This window comes from Electrona antarctica (assembly GCF_951216825.1).
Source record: "Electrona antarctica genome assembly, chromosome: 19".
NCBI lineage: Eukaryota > Metazoa > Chordata > Actinopteri > Myctophiformes > Myctophidae > Electrona > Electrona antarctica.
Genome location: NC_136800.1, coordinates 15,029,231 through 15,046,342, shown reverse-complemented (window position 1 = coordinate 15,046,342; position 17,112 = coordinate 15,029,231). Strand labels below are relative to the sequence as shown.

At 42.5% G+C, this 17,112-nt stretch overlaps 1 protein-coding gene across 1 annotated transcript in view; it reads right to left on the bottom strand.

Moving 5' to 3' along the window:
• Nucleotides 1-1,667: 1,667 nt before the first annotated feature.
• LOC306942992 (ADAMTS-like protein 2) overlaps nucleotides 1,668-17,112 on the bottom strand; it is a gene marked incomplete at its 5' end in the record, with an annotated part of 27,003 nt that continues 11,558 nt past the window's right edge. Inside the window, 14 exons of the mRNA XM_079529198.1 lie at nucleotides 1,668-4,424; nucleotides 4,835-4,988; nucleotides 5,085-5,261; nucleotides 5,498-5,668; nucleotides 6,214-6,369; nucleotides 7,263-7,476; nucleotides 8,559-8,685; nucleotides 10,376-10,476; nucleotides 10,709-11,018; nucleotides 12,968-13,195; nucleotides 13,384-13,786; nucleotides 14,397-14,572; nucleotides 15,080-15,160; nucleotides 16,664-16,787. Coding sequence (XP_079385324.1) covers nucleotides 4,276-4,424; nucleotides 4,835-4,988; nucleotides 5,085-5,261; nucleotides 5,498-5,668; nucleotides 6,214-6,369; nucleotides 7,263-7,476; nucleotides 8,559-8,685; nucleotides 10,376-10,476; nucleotides 10,709-11,018; nucleotides 12,968-13,195; nucleotides 13,384-13,786; nucleotides 14,397-14,572; nucleotides 15,080-15,160; nucleotides 16,664-16,787 — 2,571 coding nt within the window. The 3' untranslated portion in view covers nucleotides 1,668-4,275. The remainder of the gene's footprint in view (nucleotides 4,425-4,834; nucleotides 4,989-5,084; nucleotides 5,262-5,497; nucleotides 5,669-6,213; nucleotides 6,370-7,262; nucleotides 7,477-8,558; nucleotides 8,686-10,375; nucleotides 10,477-10,708; nucleotides 11,019-12,967; nucleotides 13,196-13,383; nucleotides 13,787-14,396; nucleotides 14,573-15,079; nucleotides 15,161-16,663; nucleotides 16,788-17,112) is intronic.

Here is a 17,112-nt window from a genome sequence, read left to right as displayed (position 1 = left end):
TTTTAATTTAATTACACATTACACATTTTTAAATAATACAAACCTTAATTACTTAAATTCAAATTTTTCCAAACATTGAACTGAGGTGAAAGTTCAACTGATATAACAATTCTGTTCTGGAGTTGGAACACACATGACAAACAAATCTGTCCGACACCTCATACACAAATATTCAGAGCCATTAGTGAAATAAGAATACAGGTCTTTATCCAGTCCATTTTTGAGTAGTAATCTAACTAAATGGCGTACATAATTATGGCACACTCACCTCAAGTTCTTCTGGGCTGGAGTTGGACAGAACGTATCCTGTAAAACGGTGCCGTGCAGAACTAAGACAGGTTTGAACTGAACAGAGATGTGCTACTGCAGATGGTTATTGGGTGGTCTGGATGCTTGTGTGTGATTAGGTTTCAACAATACAACCATAACAACACACGCATCACATTTCTGGTGATCTTTTAATGACTACCCTCAGTTCTGTTCTGGTGAATGGGGTCTCCGCTTTTCCTGCAAATTATCAATTTACTTTCTGCTTCAGCTCAATTTGAATTACTATGATTGAGTCTTTTGTCCAGTAAATGCTGATTCTTTTTGTTTAGTGCATTGTGTACTTGTACTAAACATGTGAGTGCTGGAAATTCCATCCATCCATCCATCTTCAACCGCTTATCCGTAGTCGGGTCACGGGGGCAACAGCTCCACCAGAGTGCTCCAGACTTCCCTCTCCAGAGCAACATAAGTGACTTCCTCCTGGGGGATTCCGAGACGTTCTAAGGTGAGTCGGCTGGCTCATTTCCAGGCGAAGGAGCAGCAGTTCTACTCCGAGTCTCTCTCGTGTGACTGAACTTCTCACCCTATCTCTAATGATGCCAGCCACCCGTCGAAGAAAACTCATTCCGGCCGCTTGTATTCGCGACCTTATTCTTTCGGTCATGACCCACACTTCATGACCATAGGTGAGAGTAGGAACGAAGATTGCTCGGCTGGCAATTCCTCTCTCTTTATTTAGTGTCTGTCTGAGGAAAAGATATCGATGAATGTGTGTGTGTGTGTGTGTGGGGGGGGGGGGGGGGATAACAGATTTAGATGTATTGCAAATTAGGCTAGTCTGACAGTTTATAAGACAGGCTATATAAGACAGCAAAAGAAAGAACAAGTCTTTAAAACACAACGTTTCGGCCTCTGTGGCCTTTGTCAGGTATATACTATATACCTGACGAAGGCCACAGAGGCCGAAACGTGTTTTTTTACCCCGCCTTGGTAAATAAAGTTTTGGGGGAGCTTTCAAAACGGTGTGCAGACTTATTCTTTCTTTTGCAGTCTGTTCTTTTTGTTCAAGCACCTGTTGAATTAGCCCGGGATGTGCGTGCACCTCCTGACCACTTTAGGCTACAGCCTGTGTCAAACCTTGATTAAGGTAAGGGTCTATTTGATTCCTAGTGATCAATGAATGATTGGACTCCTCGTTAAGAGCTTGAATTAGACAATCATGTCATTTTGGAAATGTCACTTCCATAGCTCCAGATGCCATCTGAACTTTACAGTGTTCAACTGAACAAAAGACATATTTGGGTTACAAATGGTTGTCCAAAAACTGTTTCTTTATTCCTCACCTCTGACAAAGTAAACAATAACAATAACAACAACAGCTCTGTAAACAATGTAACAACAGTTAAACAACACTTCTAGGAGAGACAGACACAGGACAGATGGATACAGAGCAATACACTAAACATCCTGAGTATTCGTTCAACTATGAGAGTATAAATTAAAGCCTCTGCACACTCGAAACTGTGCAAAATCTGAAGCATCTTTTTTTTATATATTTAGCAAGCTTTCAGTCATAGACCTTCAGGCATAAAGCAATCAGTGAATATGACAGTAAAGGTTCAGGGTGTCATCACTTGATTGATGAAAGTGTCACACCTGTGCCCTTTGTCCTACAAGTGTACTACAAAAAGCAAAAGGACACAAGTGACCACTGAGACAGGACACACACGCACACATGCACGCACACACGCACACACACACACACACACACACACACACACACACACACACACACACACACACACACCTACACACACACCTACACACACACACACACACCTACACACACACACACACACACACACACACACACACACACACACACACACACACACACACACACACACACAATACCCTAATGAACCCCCAGATTTGTGCACTCTCAGAGTTAAATGAATACTTGGAATTTTACTGTGTAGACAGAGTTTGATAGATCCTTGGCAGCCATATTAGCTCTTAATCCTCTTCTATAGTCTTTAATGAGTAATTATGGTTAACAGTACAATTGGTAGCCAACATCTCATTGTTAACAAAAAGAGGATTAACACGGTGCCAATGGTACAAGCTGACCTATCTCTCAAGACAAATGGGATGGCTCCCACAATTTTCCAATGCTTCTGCCTAGACTGCCTTACAGTATGTACTTTGGAAGCTCTGAAAATTAGTAGAAAATAAAGCAGATGTCCTGCCTCCCCCCACTTATCTCCTGTGCAGTTGTGTATGACTCTAATGGAAACCAATTTAGTCCAAGCTTATCTAGCTAGCTTCTATAGGCAGAAATGGAAATCTATTTTAAATGAACACGTAATTCATCGTAATTGGTCGAATACCCCTCCGTTCTTTAGAGCAGATGACAGCTTGCTGTTCTTGACTTTTACAGGGTAGAATGACACTCTGTAGCATTGGAAGATTGTGGAAGTGATGGTCTGGCTTGAGAGACTACTGACCAAACTCTGCATACTCTGTGTGTACAGCAGAGGAAATGGTTGGGACCGAGCTGAGGCTCGACAGTGATTGGTCTCTGGTCTGGTCTCTCTAGTTCTTGTTGCCACAGTAACGATGGAGCTGCCTTTTGTGTTCAGGCAAAGGGCGCCAACCTACACAGAACACACCCTTCATTGTGGTATATTATAGCACCTTAGGATGAAGAAAGGCCGGGGAGGGGTTGGGGAGCTTAAATGGGCAGAGAAGGGGGGTTTTAGCACCTTGAAGTCCTGAAGTGACACAGAAAGAGGGGAGGGCCAGAGTGATGCCCCAGGAGTTATATTGGCTCATTCTGTTTCAGAGGTAAAGGGAAGGATTGGGAAGAGATGATAGAGGGAAGCGGACGGTAAAGTGTGTCCTATACGTGGACTGTCTTCACATTGTGTGGGGAGGAGGTGATTGGGGACCACGGTTATGGTGAATGTCAGTTCCCTGACTAAAGCCTTCTATCTATTAAAGGACCATACCGGTGGTACTGCATGTTTAGACCACACACACACACACACATCACATATACTATACATTATTGATGACCATTTTCTATTATTGTGGAATAATTATCCGATTTCCCAGTTGCTATGGTGGCCTATGGGGCGAGCCGTTTAAAAGAGGGGTCTGTCTTTGTGTATGTCTGCACATCATTGCTTGTGTATACTGCCAGTAGGACAAGAATGCAAATATGTACAGAATATTCTTTCACTTATTTTTTTGGAGGGGAAATAATTGGTGAATATTTGTTGTGATTTCGTAATGTCAGATCCACTGTCCCACCATCCCTTTCCTTCATATTTGAGCAAGACTGACCTAATCAATATGATGTGATCAGAAATCCCAGGGAAGCCACAATGTTATTAGACCCCATCTTGTTTTAACTCAGGTGATAAATCAACGCTAAAATAATCTGCTTCTCTGATCTTTCTTTTAAAAGGAATCTGCACTTTCAATCGCATTAAAACAAAAAACAAAGAAGTAGTGAGTAAAAACAACAAATAAATCATAAAGTTCATGGTGCAAGCAAGTTTCACGTCTCAGCAAGTTGATTTTCCAACTGTATTGGAATGAATAGAATGCAATGGCTTCCTCGAATGCTTTGTAAAAGTCAGCGGTGAAGGTGTGTGAATTATAGCATTTTTTTTTGTGGACCCCAGGAAGACTAGCGACCACATTGTGGAAGCTAATGGGGAACCCAATAAAGAATAAAGAATAGCATGACTCATGGTCATTGGTCTGAACATGCAATACCACAGTTATGGTCATTTTTAAAGCTATGAGAGGTCTGATAACATTTTCAACCTTCAGTGATTCCTTCATGAGTAGGATAGAAATGGGAAGGATGTGACCATTAACTCCAGTAGTAGGGTGTAAATGGCTACTAGGTTAGGGTTAAGGGTCGAGGAAAGCATTTGACCCTCTGTACCAATGGTAGGGGGGGAGTTGGGGTTAGAGGTTGTAGTTGACAGCTCACGGTCTTGGGGCCTTGCAGGACTGGCAACAGGCCTTTCTGTAGTACCAGTGGGAACACAGTTTGACCTTCAGCACTAAGGCACAGTTGGCTGTCGGCTTGTCTTGACAGGAGTCTTCTACTGCTGCTGATGCCACTGGGGCTGGGGCTGAGACGCACGCACGCACGCACGCACACAGACACACACACACACACACACACACACACACACACACACACACACACACACACACACACACACACACACACAGATTAATTGAGAATCAGGTTGTTTCACAGTTATTACAGTCAGTGTGGCGCAAGCCTCTGATCATTTATACTGTTGCAATGGGCATGCACTCAGAAATCCAGTTTATAATGTGTAAAATTAAATACTGGGACCATCTAATCCTGAGATGGTATCAAGAGCAAGGATAATTCTACACTCCAAAACAGAACAGAGCTCTGAAAGACGCGTCAACAAGTTTTGACGTGTCTACTTGGCGCTTCCAGTAAGGCTACAGCTGTTGTAAACAATGTGTGCATCTGATGCCTGCAGCGTGTCAGGGCCTTAACTACCTGGTGGCTCAGTAGGGCAGCTCTGGACCTCACAGCTTTGTCTGGCTTCTGGCTTTAGGGCAGAGTCACAGCTGTGTCCCCTAGTGATGAGCTCCTCTCCCTGGTAACACTTCACCTCTCGAACACGAACGCCACTGCCACACGTCTTACTGCACTGCAAGGAGAGGAGAGGGGAGAAGACAGACTTTATTTTATATTTGTTTAACCTTTATTTATCCATTCGAGATATTACGAACAACTTGACAGATACCTGCGACCAGGACGTAGTAAACCATTTGGAGCAAGGTCTTTGGAAGCAGGCGTCGCTTGTCTCAGGCTTGTTGGCGGGGTCACAGCTACTGTCAGGAAACTCTTTGAATACACCTCCTTCCAAACCAGCACACACTACCTGACGCTGACGCGTTCCTCGACCACATGTAGCGTTACACTGAGACACACACACACACACACACACACACACACACACACACACATACACACACCTTAACATTATTAACATAACATTTGGAAGAAAGTACAGCCATCCCTATCATTAATGTATAACTTTTATTTAGTTAACGTCAATGATTTAATTCAGAAACTATACTGCTACGGTCATTTCAGACAGATTAACCTGGTTTTAACCATATTGCTGTATGCTGCGTTGCTGCCCTGTCTGTGTACCTGTTGCCATTCCTGCTCCACCCAGTGAGGGGCGCAATCTCGGTCACCACATGGATACACGGCCAGAGGACGCAGCAATTGGTCACACTGCTCCTCTGACATCACCACCCCACCCGACGACCGACATGCCACTGTACGGAGCATCCTGCCCTCCCCACACACACCTGAACACTGACACACACACACACACACACACACACACACACACACACACACACACACACACACACACACACACACACACACACACACACACACACACACACACACATTTGAAATGTTTATTAAACAGAAGTACAAGGATGCCTTAAACACTGCCATTGCAGTCAGACAATAGGAGAACAGCCAGTTACAAAGTGAACATTGTTACATACAGTATAGTTGACATACTAAAATGTGCAAGTGGCGTAAATGGTTCACAAGGGTTTTCACAGCAAAATGTAGAAAACGTCAATAGTTTGTATGTATATATATATATAAATAATATTCTCAAAAATGCTAAAAATCATGGTAGAAAAATGTGTTGCATGAATGTGAGTTCCATTATGTTCAGTGCCTTGTTGATAGTCTTGCATTACAGTTAATGTTACATTGTTAATGTTTCTGTTGACTTTTCACTGCACCACATTCCAAAGTAAATTCCTTGTATAACTTGATAATAACTTGATTCTGATTCTAAACATACCCTGTGTTAAGTGATTGTGTGTAAAACTCACAGGTCCCCAATCAGAAACTGTCCATCGTCTGTCGCAGGGCGGGCCTTCACATTCCTGGCTTTCTACTGGTCGAGAGGAGTCGTTACACAGCCTGGTTTCCATGGAGCAACGAACTTCGCGAGTCCGTACACCTCGAGACCCACAACGAGCAGAACACTAAACACATGTACAGGTACACACAGATAAATACATAAATCAGCATCAGCTTAATCCACTAAAATATACAGATTTCCTGTCCTGGTATGAGTATTGAAAGAATATTTGACATAACATACTGGGTGATAACAAGGGAATATATTGTTTAAAATATGGTTGAATACTGAAACCCCAAAATATGTTTGTTTTGTGTAGTTAAACCATGCCATGCCATGTCAAAGCACGTTAGCAATAGTTCCAGGAAGTGAGGTACCAGGAACAGCTATACAAGTATTGGAAGTAAGGCAGCTGGGCGTTCCATTTTGGGTATCAAAAAGAGTGTTTAGTTTGGTGGTGGTTTGTGAAAAAGACTCTTTTATAGCCAATACTAAACCATAATAAGAAATTGATAAACCACAGAGTTGTGGGTCCAGAAAACTTGGAGATCTGGAAGAAGACAAGTTTGGTCAAGGAACATTTCTGAGGGTTTAGCTCTGAAACCCTTCAGAGCTTTAGGACAAATGGGAACCTGCTGTTGCCTCCCTCGACTTGAAGGTTGGGTGAGGAATATTCTCATTTCCCCTTTTGAGCAATGCATTGCCTTTTTATTTGATTAAAATTATGGATTTCTTGATTTTCGGAAAATAGAAGCTCTACAATTTTCGGTTCGATTACTTTTTCGATACTTGACTCATTGGAAACATCTCTAGTATAAAGAATCACTGACACAGGTACAGGACCTTTATTTCCTTTAGTTCTTTAATACAGACATACAATGTTATGGTTCTGATTGTTATAACTGTTCTCCCTGAATTATCACTAACTAATCAGAACCCCCCTATATGATCTGAGACAAACATTTCTTTCGAACAGACCAACACAAAAGCTTTGTTTACACTACCATCCTTACTTACCTCCGACCAATCAGAGACCTCCCACTGCGGTCCACAGCTCTGTCCAAGGCAGGCCTTCCTATTGGCTGGCTTGTGCAAGTCCTGTGACAGACACAGCAGGTCGTAGACAGAGGAGTCCAGACCAGGTGACAGCATCTTCCAGCAGCGTACGGTGCGATACTGGAAACCCTCGCCGCAGGTTCGAGAGCACTCGCTCCAACCACTGGTCTCCCACCTGAAGCAATACAGTGTGTATCAAGGGTTAGTGAAGAATAAACAGCTCTGAGACCAAATTGGCAGAGGTAGAGGTTCCAGGTACAAGGATGAGTCATCATCACAAAATAATTTCCTTGCATCACATCTCACTAATCAGTTTGAATTATGGAGATGACTCCCACCAATTGGTCCAGTCAGTCTGAGAAGTTACACATTCTGTCACAGCGTTCTTATGCATGCATTCATTCCTATCTGATGTTCATTCTAGAGTACTCCTTCAGTGATGTCTAGTTCACTGTCCAACCACCACTATCATTCTAGAGTACTCCTTCAGTGATGTCTAGTTCACTGTCCAACCACCACTATCATTCTAGAGTACTCCTTCAGTGATGTCTAGTTCACTGTCCAACCACCACTATCATTCTAGAGTACTCCTTCAGTGATGTCTAGTTCACTGTCCAACCACCACTATCATTCTAGAGTACTCCTTCAGTGATGTCTTGTCCACTGTCCATTCATTCATTCCTATCTGATGTTCATTCTAGAGTACTCCTTCAGTGATGTCTAGTTCACTGTCCAACCACCACTATCAAGGCTATGATGGCTCCGTGTTCTCAGCCTCATGAGTAAGCATACTTAGGGTTAATAGATAAACCAGAGTAATGTAATAAGAGAGTGGTGACACGCTTTGATCTCGCCGCAAAGCGGGTACCTATGGGCGATAGTTCCAAACATTGCTCCTATGGCTGGAACTATTCCATTGAGATAGAATGAGCACTTCCGCATTCCATTGTTACAATGAGAGTCAACGGGAGTGTCATTACTCTCTTTTATACTACTCTGAGATAAACTAAGAGTGCATTTATGGGATATGTAGATGATGAATTTATCTCAAAGTAGTCCAATTATCAACATTGTTTATTTCCCCAGTAATCATCATAAAACATAACCAGCACTTTCCTGCCAAGTGCAAATGGCACTTGGCATCCAAATACATACATTAGCAGGATAATGTGATTGTTAGTTTCCTACAGTGTACATTAAATTAATGTTGAATGTTACATTGAGGATTTAACTGTGTAAAGTCAGTGATTGTAATACCGAGGAGGACATTCCTTTCCGGTGCAGAACTCATGGGTCGGTTCAGGTCTGGTCACAGAATCACAGTAACTATCGTCTACTTCAGTGCCATCATACCGCACACACAGGGCATAGCTAGCACTGATACCTGGAAATAACACGCACGCACACACGCACACACACGCACACGCACACGCGCGCACACGCACACGCACACACACACACACACACACACACACACACACACACACACACACACACACACACACACACAATACATGTTTTGGAGGGGGAAAACTTCCAGAAGCAAATAAAATAGGCAATGGATATTCAACTGCCAGATGACATTGGTAAAGAGAATGCTATTAAGCATTAATAAATACCCTCCACAGAACCTTACCCTAATATTAACCTCACCAAAACCAGGAACATAATGACAGTGCCCAATCAGAACTCAATTTAATGAATTGAACCACACTAACTGTAATGAATGATTGTGCCAGACCAAATAAATTGGCCTAGAGATTGATTGTGCATGGACAGACAAATCTACAAGCTCACAACAACGTGACACGTTGTGGATTTCACTGAAAAGATTTGGTTGTAGATGGAAAAGGTTGGGCGCCAAGTACAGACACTTGGGGGACCCCGGTCAATGAAGTGTATAGGGTTTAAGTGGTTAATACATGCAGTAGATACCTTAACAATTTTGTCTGGGGGAAGAAAAGAAAAACATTATAGAACTAGAAAAAGTGCCCTTCTGGGCACAGGTCTCCACCAGGAGGATAGGAGTGTGTGTGATGTTTGGCAAAATGTTTAGGAGTATATAAACATGTTTTTTTGTTTGTTTGTTTTTTGCAACAATTTTGCAAGGATTGAGGATATAATTCTGGATGAGCAGGACATGTGCAGCATTTTGTACAAAACGGGCCACTCTTGATCACATGACTACAGAGATCATGTGTACCGATTTGCGTGAGATTTGGATGAAATCTGTGGGACTAACATAAACAATGTGTTTTTCAGAAATCGGCCTCATGGTGGCGCTATAACCGGCAGATGTGGAGAGATGCAGGGAAAATGTGTTCCATGGCCTTTAGGGAGTGCACGTACATAAGTTGCATACAGATCGATGCAGTTATAGGTAAAAACAGGAATTGCCCTGTTATAGCACCACCGTGAGGCTGATTTGGATGAAAATAAGTGGCATGTCGTCCTCGGCCTAGTGGAAATGTGCGTGTATAATTTCATGGAAATTGCACACTGTGTTTGTGATTTGTGGCATTTTGTTTGAAACGGACCAATCATGTGAGCTTTGGAAGCCAATCTTAGCCAATCAGGATGGAAGATGGGAAATGGTGCAGATCCGTGTTGATCACATGACTATGGAGATAGTGTATACCGAATTGTGTGATGTATGGATAAAATGTGTACGAGTAATATACAGAAATGTGTTTTGCCTAAATCGGCCTCATGGTGGCGCTATAACATGCCGTTGAGGAATATTTGGGGCAGAGGTTCGTCGTTGGCATCCAGGGAGTGTGTGTGCAAAGTTTGGCATGGATCGGGCCAACGGTGCCGGAGATTAGCTGGTAACGGACAGACGGAAGGAAGGAAGGACGGACGGACACACGCACACACACACACACACACACACACACACACACACACACACGGACGGAGTGCAAAACATACTCTCTCCCCATGCCTTCGGCCTGGTGGAGACAATGAATACAGCAAAATGCATTTGTGTGCCTATATGTGTGGAAATGTGTAATGGTAAGTATAATATGTTTATATGCAGTACCACTGTTTTGCATGTGTGTGCGCACACATACCTGTGGTACATGTTGAACTACATGGGGCATAAGCCGAGACTTTCCAGCGATACATGTCTGCCAGACTAATATCCGGGTCCATACCTACATCGAAATCGTTGCTTGAGGAAAGGAGAAAAGATTTGACTCATAAATTTCAATGTCCTTTGTGTTTCCGAAGCCTTCTATAGTTAGTTAGAACTGACTGATATTTTATTTTGTTCAATACCGTCGAATACATGTCGTTTCATCACCTAAACCGGTTCCAATGTAGTAACGACTAAATATTTATACAGTAATGTGGCAGATTGAATTGAAAAAAACTAAAGTCTGGAGTCGTTTTCTTTCCTCTACCTCTCTGTGCTGGCAGCTTGGACTGCAGAGACTTGCTGGAGTCGTACCAAATTGAGAGTTTGTGTCTCCGAGTTTGTGTCAATGTGTGTTCCTGTGTTTGAGTGTATGTCAGTGACTGTGCGATTATCAGGGTGTACATCTGAGTGTGCGTCCCTGTGTGTTTCTGATTGTGTGTCTGCAGCGTGCGTGTAGGAGTGTGTAAGAGAATCAGTGTCAGTGTTTGTGTGGGTTTGGTTGTGTTGTGGTCCCTCTGGTAGGCCATAGGGGGAGCTGTCTTCTAGGAAGGCTGATGACTGCAGAGTCACACTACCTGGGAATAGAGAGATTTAATAAAGTTTAATAAAATAAAATGTGTTCTATTTTTTTTTTATTCATCACAGAATCAATACAATGATGTAATATGGCATTATGAATAAAAATAAAATAATAAACAAAAACAAGATAGTTAATTACAACTACATAATGAATAATTGATGGAGGCTGCACACTTAGATATTTATAATGATTTATAATTTGTAATGATGCTAAATGGCACCAAAACTAAAGCTATGTTGTTCACTCCACGAGCTATTTCAGCTCCAATGAGCATTTCCACTCTAGATGGAACTCCCATCGAGTGGGTGGAACGCTACAAATACCTTGGCTTTTGGTTGGATAAACACCTTAACTTCAAATTTCATATTGATTCCTTGTGCAAAAAGCTTAAATTCACTTTGGGTTTCTTCTACAGATTGAAGGCTTGTTTTGCTTGTTCAGCTCGTAAAAAACTGGTCATTGGTCTCTTTCTGTCCCAATTGGATTATGGTGATACCATTTACAGGTTTGCCTGCTCCTCAACCTTGACCAAATTGGATCCCTTGTACCATGCTGCATTGAGATTCATAACTAACTCACCTTTCAGAACACATCACTGCACGTTGTCTGCTGCAGTCGGTTGGTTCTCATTGGCATCTCGCAGGCTTCAGCATTGGCATATTTTCATTTATAAAGCCATTCTGGGTGACCTGCCGTCTTACATTTCATCCAAATTCAACTTGGTCCAAAACGGCCTAAACCTCAGGTCAAATGCTTGGCTGCGGTGTGTAGTACCAGCATTCAAATCCGAGGGGGGTAAAAAATGTCTGGCCTTTTTTGGCCCCTGGTGACGTGGAATGATCTACAGTCCAGACTAAAATTGGCTTTGAAAGTTCCCTTGAGAAGTTTCAAAAGGATCATCTTTGATGTACAGTCCAACACCTGCACATGTTTGGATATGTACTAGCCTATGTTCATGCCTATATATATATTTTTTTTATTGGTTCAGATCATGTAGATTGTGTATATGGTGTATTTTGCCCTGCTACTAAATAGTAGGACTGGGGACTTTTTGTATTTATTCATAGGTACTGTAAGATGTATTCTGGATGTTGTATTTGCTGGTCCAAAATGTAACACTGACGATGTGGTATTGAAGTGTAATTTTATTTCTGCTTCTTGGCCAGTTCCCACTTGTAAAAGAGACGCAGTCTCAATGTGTTTTTACTGGTTAAATAAAGGTTAAATAAAATAAAAATGATTTTGAGAATATACATGCAATTCATACTGTAATAATGATTTAATGTAATAATGTTTGCTGGTAAAAAGGCAGTTACCTCTGAAAAATAAAATCTTTGACTGAAATGATTATTTATAATACACTGACACCACGCTAGACAGGAACGCCCAAAAACGTCACATCCGGTTTTAGCCTGGGGTAAGAATTTTCTATGGCTGCCAATGCAACTTGGTCCAATCCTTAATCACATACGGACAAACATCTATGCCGATGCTATCTAACTTGCGCAGGTAGCGTGCCTTGTTCACGGGCAACAGATCTTTCAACGTATGGCATTGCAAATACGTTTGATAATCGCTACTCTGCTCAATATTGTTTTGAAAATGCCGCAAATTGCATTGCAGTGAACGAGCGAAAATCACAACTTCCCCCGGTGGTGGGCGGAGTCACAGTTTCAGGCGCTGTTTACGCGCCATGGTGTCAGTGTATAGGCTAATATATCATTTGAAGAAGACAAAAGAAGAGGAAATACCTACAATTCATATTGGGCCATTAAAATAAAACATATGACAAAACTTGCTTTATTGAGGCATTTTTGTGGGATTGTCTGGATTGTGGTATATGAGATGGGAATATTTCTTGTGTCATTTTCTCGTCTAAAGATTGAGAATTCAACAGACATTAAAATGTAATCATGTAAAATCTGAACTTAAAGCCTTTCCTACCTGGGTACCCTTTCAGCAGCAGTGTGTTGTCTAAACCCGAGGACTCGTTGAGCTGTGGACCGGAGCAGGAGGAGGAGCCTGATACACAGGGGGCGTGGCCTGGTGAACCAGCGGGAAGTGAGAACAGGAAGTCCAGGAAGTGGTCTGGTTGGCGGAAGAGGAGGGGCTTGGAAGGGTGAGTGATATTAGGACTGGACGGTTGAATCTCAATCGAGTTTGAGGCACTCCCTTGTTGAAGACGGAGTAGATCAATCAATGAATCAATCAGTCAATCAGTCAATCAATTAATCAATCAATCAATCAGTCAATCAGTCAATCAATCAATCAATCAATCATCCAATCAATCAATCAATCAATCAATCGATAGACAAGTAGACAGACAGACAGACAGACAGACAGATATATGTCTCACTCACGGTAGCTGGCTGGTGCTGGAGGTCCTCGTTCCTCCACATCATTGTGGCTGAACACATCACTGCTGTCCTCGGCAGCCGGCCTGTAGACCAACATGGCCACTGGTGGTGGCGGTGGTGGGGGGTGGGGTGTCTGAAGCGTGACATCGGATTGGTCCACAGCAGCACCCAGGTCAACTTCAGATTGGTCCATGGCTCCCAGCTGGACATCTAATGGGTGGAGAGATGACGCCACAACCCCTCTTGTGTTGCTGTGGTTGGCCGAGCTGCCGTGACCTTCCCTGGCATCCACCTCGTTGTTGGTGTGGTTGGGGCCTGAGGCGATGTCATCTGTGGCTGTGCTGACGTCATGAGGGACGGTGTACTCGTAAGTGATATGGGGGAGCTTTCCATTCAGGTTGTAATACTATGTGGATGTGCAGAAAAGGATTGGTTAACATTATTATGCATGCGGAAAAACCTTCGCAGAAAATAGCAGATTTACAAGCTCACTACGTGTCATGCTGCGATGCTTGTAGATCGGCTATTTCCAGCAAAGATGTTTAATGTAGAGCGAAAACCGAAAAGGCAGTTTAGAGCTCTGAGACTCCGGTCAACCAATATAGGGTTTTGGTAGACAAGAATGCAAGGTCTCCACTAGTTTGGTTCTGCTGGACCAAGGGTCGATATTGTTGATTGATTTATTAACAGCATGTAGAATAAAGTACATTTCAAAAGAAAGACAACTCAATACAAGAACTGTTACTGTGGACGACACCATGATTAAGCATTACACTTATTTACAACATCTATGATTTGGTATTATACCTGTACAGTATGGTATGCTATGCTATGGTACTTTTTGAACGGCGCTGGTGCCAGAAAAGAACTTGCCATTCATTAATATTCCATAGACGTTTCAGAAAATATAAATCAAAACGGGAAAAGGAATCTTATCAACACCTTTATGCATATTTATGACTTCTCTCTTTGTCTCTCGCTGTGTCTGTAAGGTTGTGTGTATATGAACGCATTACCATGACATTTAGGCCCTGCAGTGTGGGTCCCTGGGCAATGATGTACTCTAGCCCCTCTGAGAACACGTTGCTGGGACGACGGTATTTAAACACCGTTCCCGCCACACGGAAGTTGCGAGGGTTGTCGATCACTGCGTTTCCGTTGAAAAAAAAATGGCCTGCTTCATCTGATAGGGCTAGAGACAGGAAGAGACACGTCAGCAGGAACAGAGCCAGACCAGACCAGATGGGGACCCAAAGGTAGTTCACAGTTTACACATGCCGAATGAAACTCATTAGTTAGTAGTAGTCAATGTAAGGTAAATAGGTTGCATAAAATGATGAGCTGTAGTAGTAGGGCAGCATCCTTGATAGGAGAATAAATCAGAATGCAGATGAGCTTGGGCTGTACACAAAATCCATTTCGAATTGTGAGGAAAGATTACAGATATTTTGAAAAGCTGGTTGTTGACGCCGAACGCTGTTTTGGTTACATTTTGACTATTATTTCCTGTTGATTGTTTCCTGATTTACAAATGGATACCGTACACCGGATTACACTGAATATTATAGGTTCTAAACCTCTTGGGTTAGCTTACCAAAACGTTCTCCTTCTAACACAAGGGTACAGTTTCAAAGCCATTGTGCAATCTGTTGGTTTCTTACACTGTAATATGGGCTTACAGAAGGTTGTAGGTTCTCACCCAGGATGTTCTCAGTCTTGCGTCTCTCTATGATCTGAATGTCTGTGGCTCCAGTTGGGATGTTGGTGATGAACACATAGCCTAGAGGTGACAGATGAGCACACACTGTGAATACGGGAGGCGGATGCACCTGATGCCCATCATCCAGGAGCTGAATGGAACCAACATGAAGAAAACCAACAGAGGCTGACCAGTGACCACCCAACCATCTGTTCCAACAGATTTCCTCTGGAGTTCCGGCACAGAAGAGCAAGATTAACTGTTATTCTTCCTCTAATTAATTAATTAAGCTACTTAACAACTATTTAATACTTGAGTTATTAAGTAGTTTATATTGTTTTATTGTTACAAGCAATGTTGCTACCAGGCTCTATATTGTAAATAGATATTGACAATAAACATCCTTGACCCTTGAACAATGTCTTCACAACACTGTGTGACTTCAGTCCTTACACACTACCATATTTTAGCTTCAGGAATCATCTCCACATTCTTAAAATGCTCCTCACCTACACCGTCCTACAGCATGGAATCCCAAACTTTTCAGCCCACGACCCCAAAATAATGCTGCCATTGACTCGCGACCCCAACCTAACCCCGGAGGTCATTTTAAGCGTGCACGTTTGGTGTGCATTTGTCCGCACATAGCCTAGGGCTATGCAGGGGTTTTGTAATAATTATGGTTAAATTGTATATGCAATAAGTTTTACATTGTATTTCACTCATTCTGTTGAATTCTATTCAGGTGTGTAAACATTTTTGATGACCCAAAATAATTTTGCGACCCCACTGTCAGTGTCCTGCGACCCCATGTGGGGTCCCGGCCCCAACTTTGGAAACCCCTGACCTACAGCACCTGAGTGTTAGTAGGTTTATATGAATCACCCCTAAACAAAAGTTTAGGGTGTTAATACAGTATTCAGGATGTAAATGTTATCTAATCATTCTAATGATTAGATAACAAATTATCAAATTTCTCCCACCAATGTGAGAATATAGAATATAAAGATACAAAGATTGTATCAACATGAACAGAATCTGACCTGAGAGAAAGGGATCTGCACCTCTATAGGCCTACTGACAAACAATAAGAGCCTCCACTACCAATACAGGTCTTTTTTTCCTCCTTTCTCTAACAAACAGCACCGTGGTATAAGACTTTGGTTAGCCTCTTCCTGAGAGAGATGCAACAGAGATCACGGCACTGAAGGTGCATTGTGACTGTGAGAAGAGACGGCTTTGACTTTTTGCCAGGTAACAAAGATTCTGTTGAAAGGTTGAAAGGAGGAAGGATGCTGAAGGCTACTGAACTGTGAAGACATCTTAAAAAATATATTTTCTTTTACATCAGAGCAGTCATAAGTGGCAGACTCAGAGTCAGAAGTGCATAGGCTGAATAAGTTAGAAACTATACTCAATCCACATTCAAACATTCAATTCATGTCAGTAGAAAGAGAGAGAGGTGTGTGTGTGTGTGCGTGTGTGCGTGTGTGCGTGCGTGCGTGCGTGCGTGCGTGCGTGCGTGCGTGCGTGCGTGCGTGTGTGTGTGTGTGTTTTTTTCTCTTATGTAGGTGTGTGTGTTACCTAACTGTGCGAGTCCCTTCCTGTATGTTCCAGAAACCCGGTGACAGGAGGTCCCATTCCCTCCACATTCACCGCACAAGTCAAGGGTTTTACTGCTATATAGCAGCCCATCACAACCTACAGGCTGTTGGAGAGCAGAGAGAACACAGGAGTGGAGAAGAGAGGAGTCAATATGGTCAAATAATCATTGAATTATTCCGTTGATTATCCTACAATCAGTAAGTCACCTTGTCAATAGTCAGGTAATCAGTGTGCTGATTGTTCAAGTCAGTCAGTTCATAATTTTGTTATTTTACTTGACATATTTTAGCTATGCAGGCTCCGGCTACTTTGCATCAGAGGTCATGTAAGGATTTTAAACTGCCGGCCAGAATGTCCGGAATGATTATAGTTTACTGGAAATCTGGAATAAAAAAACAGATGTCCGGTAATGATGCATGATTGTATCA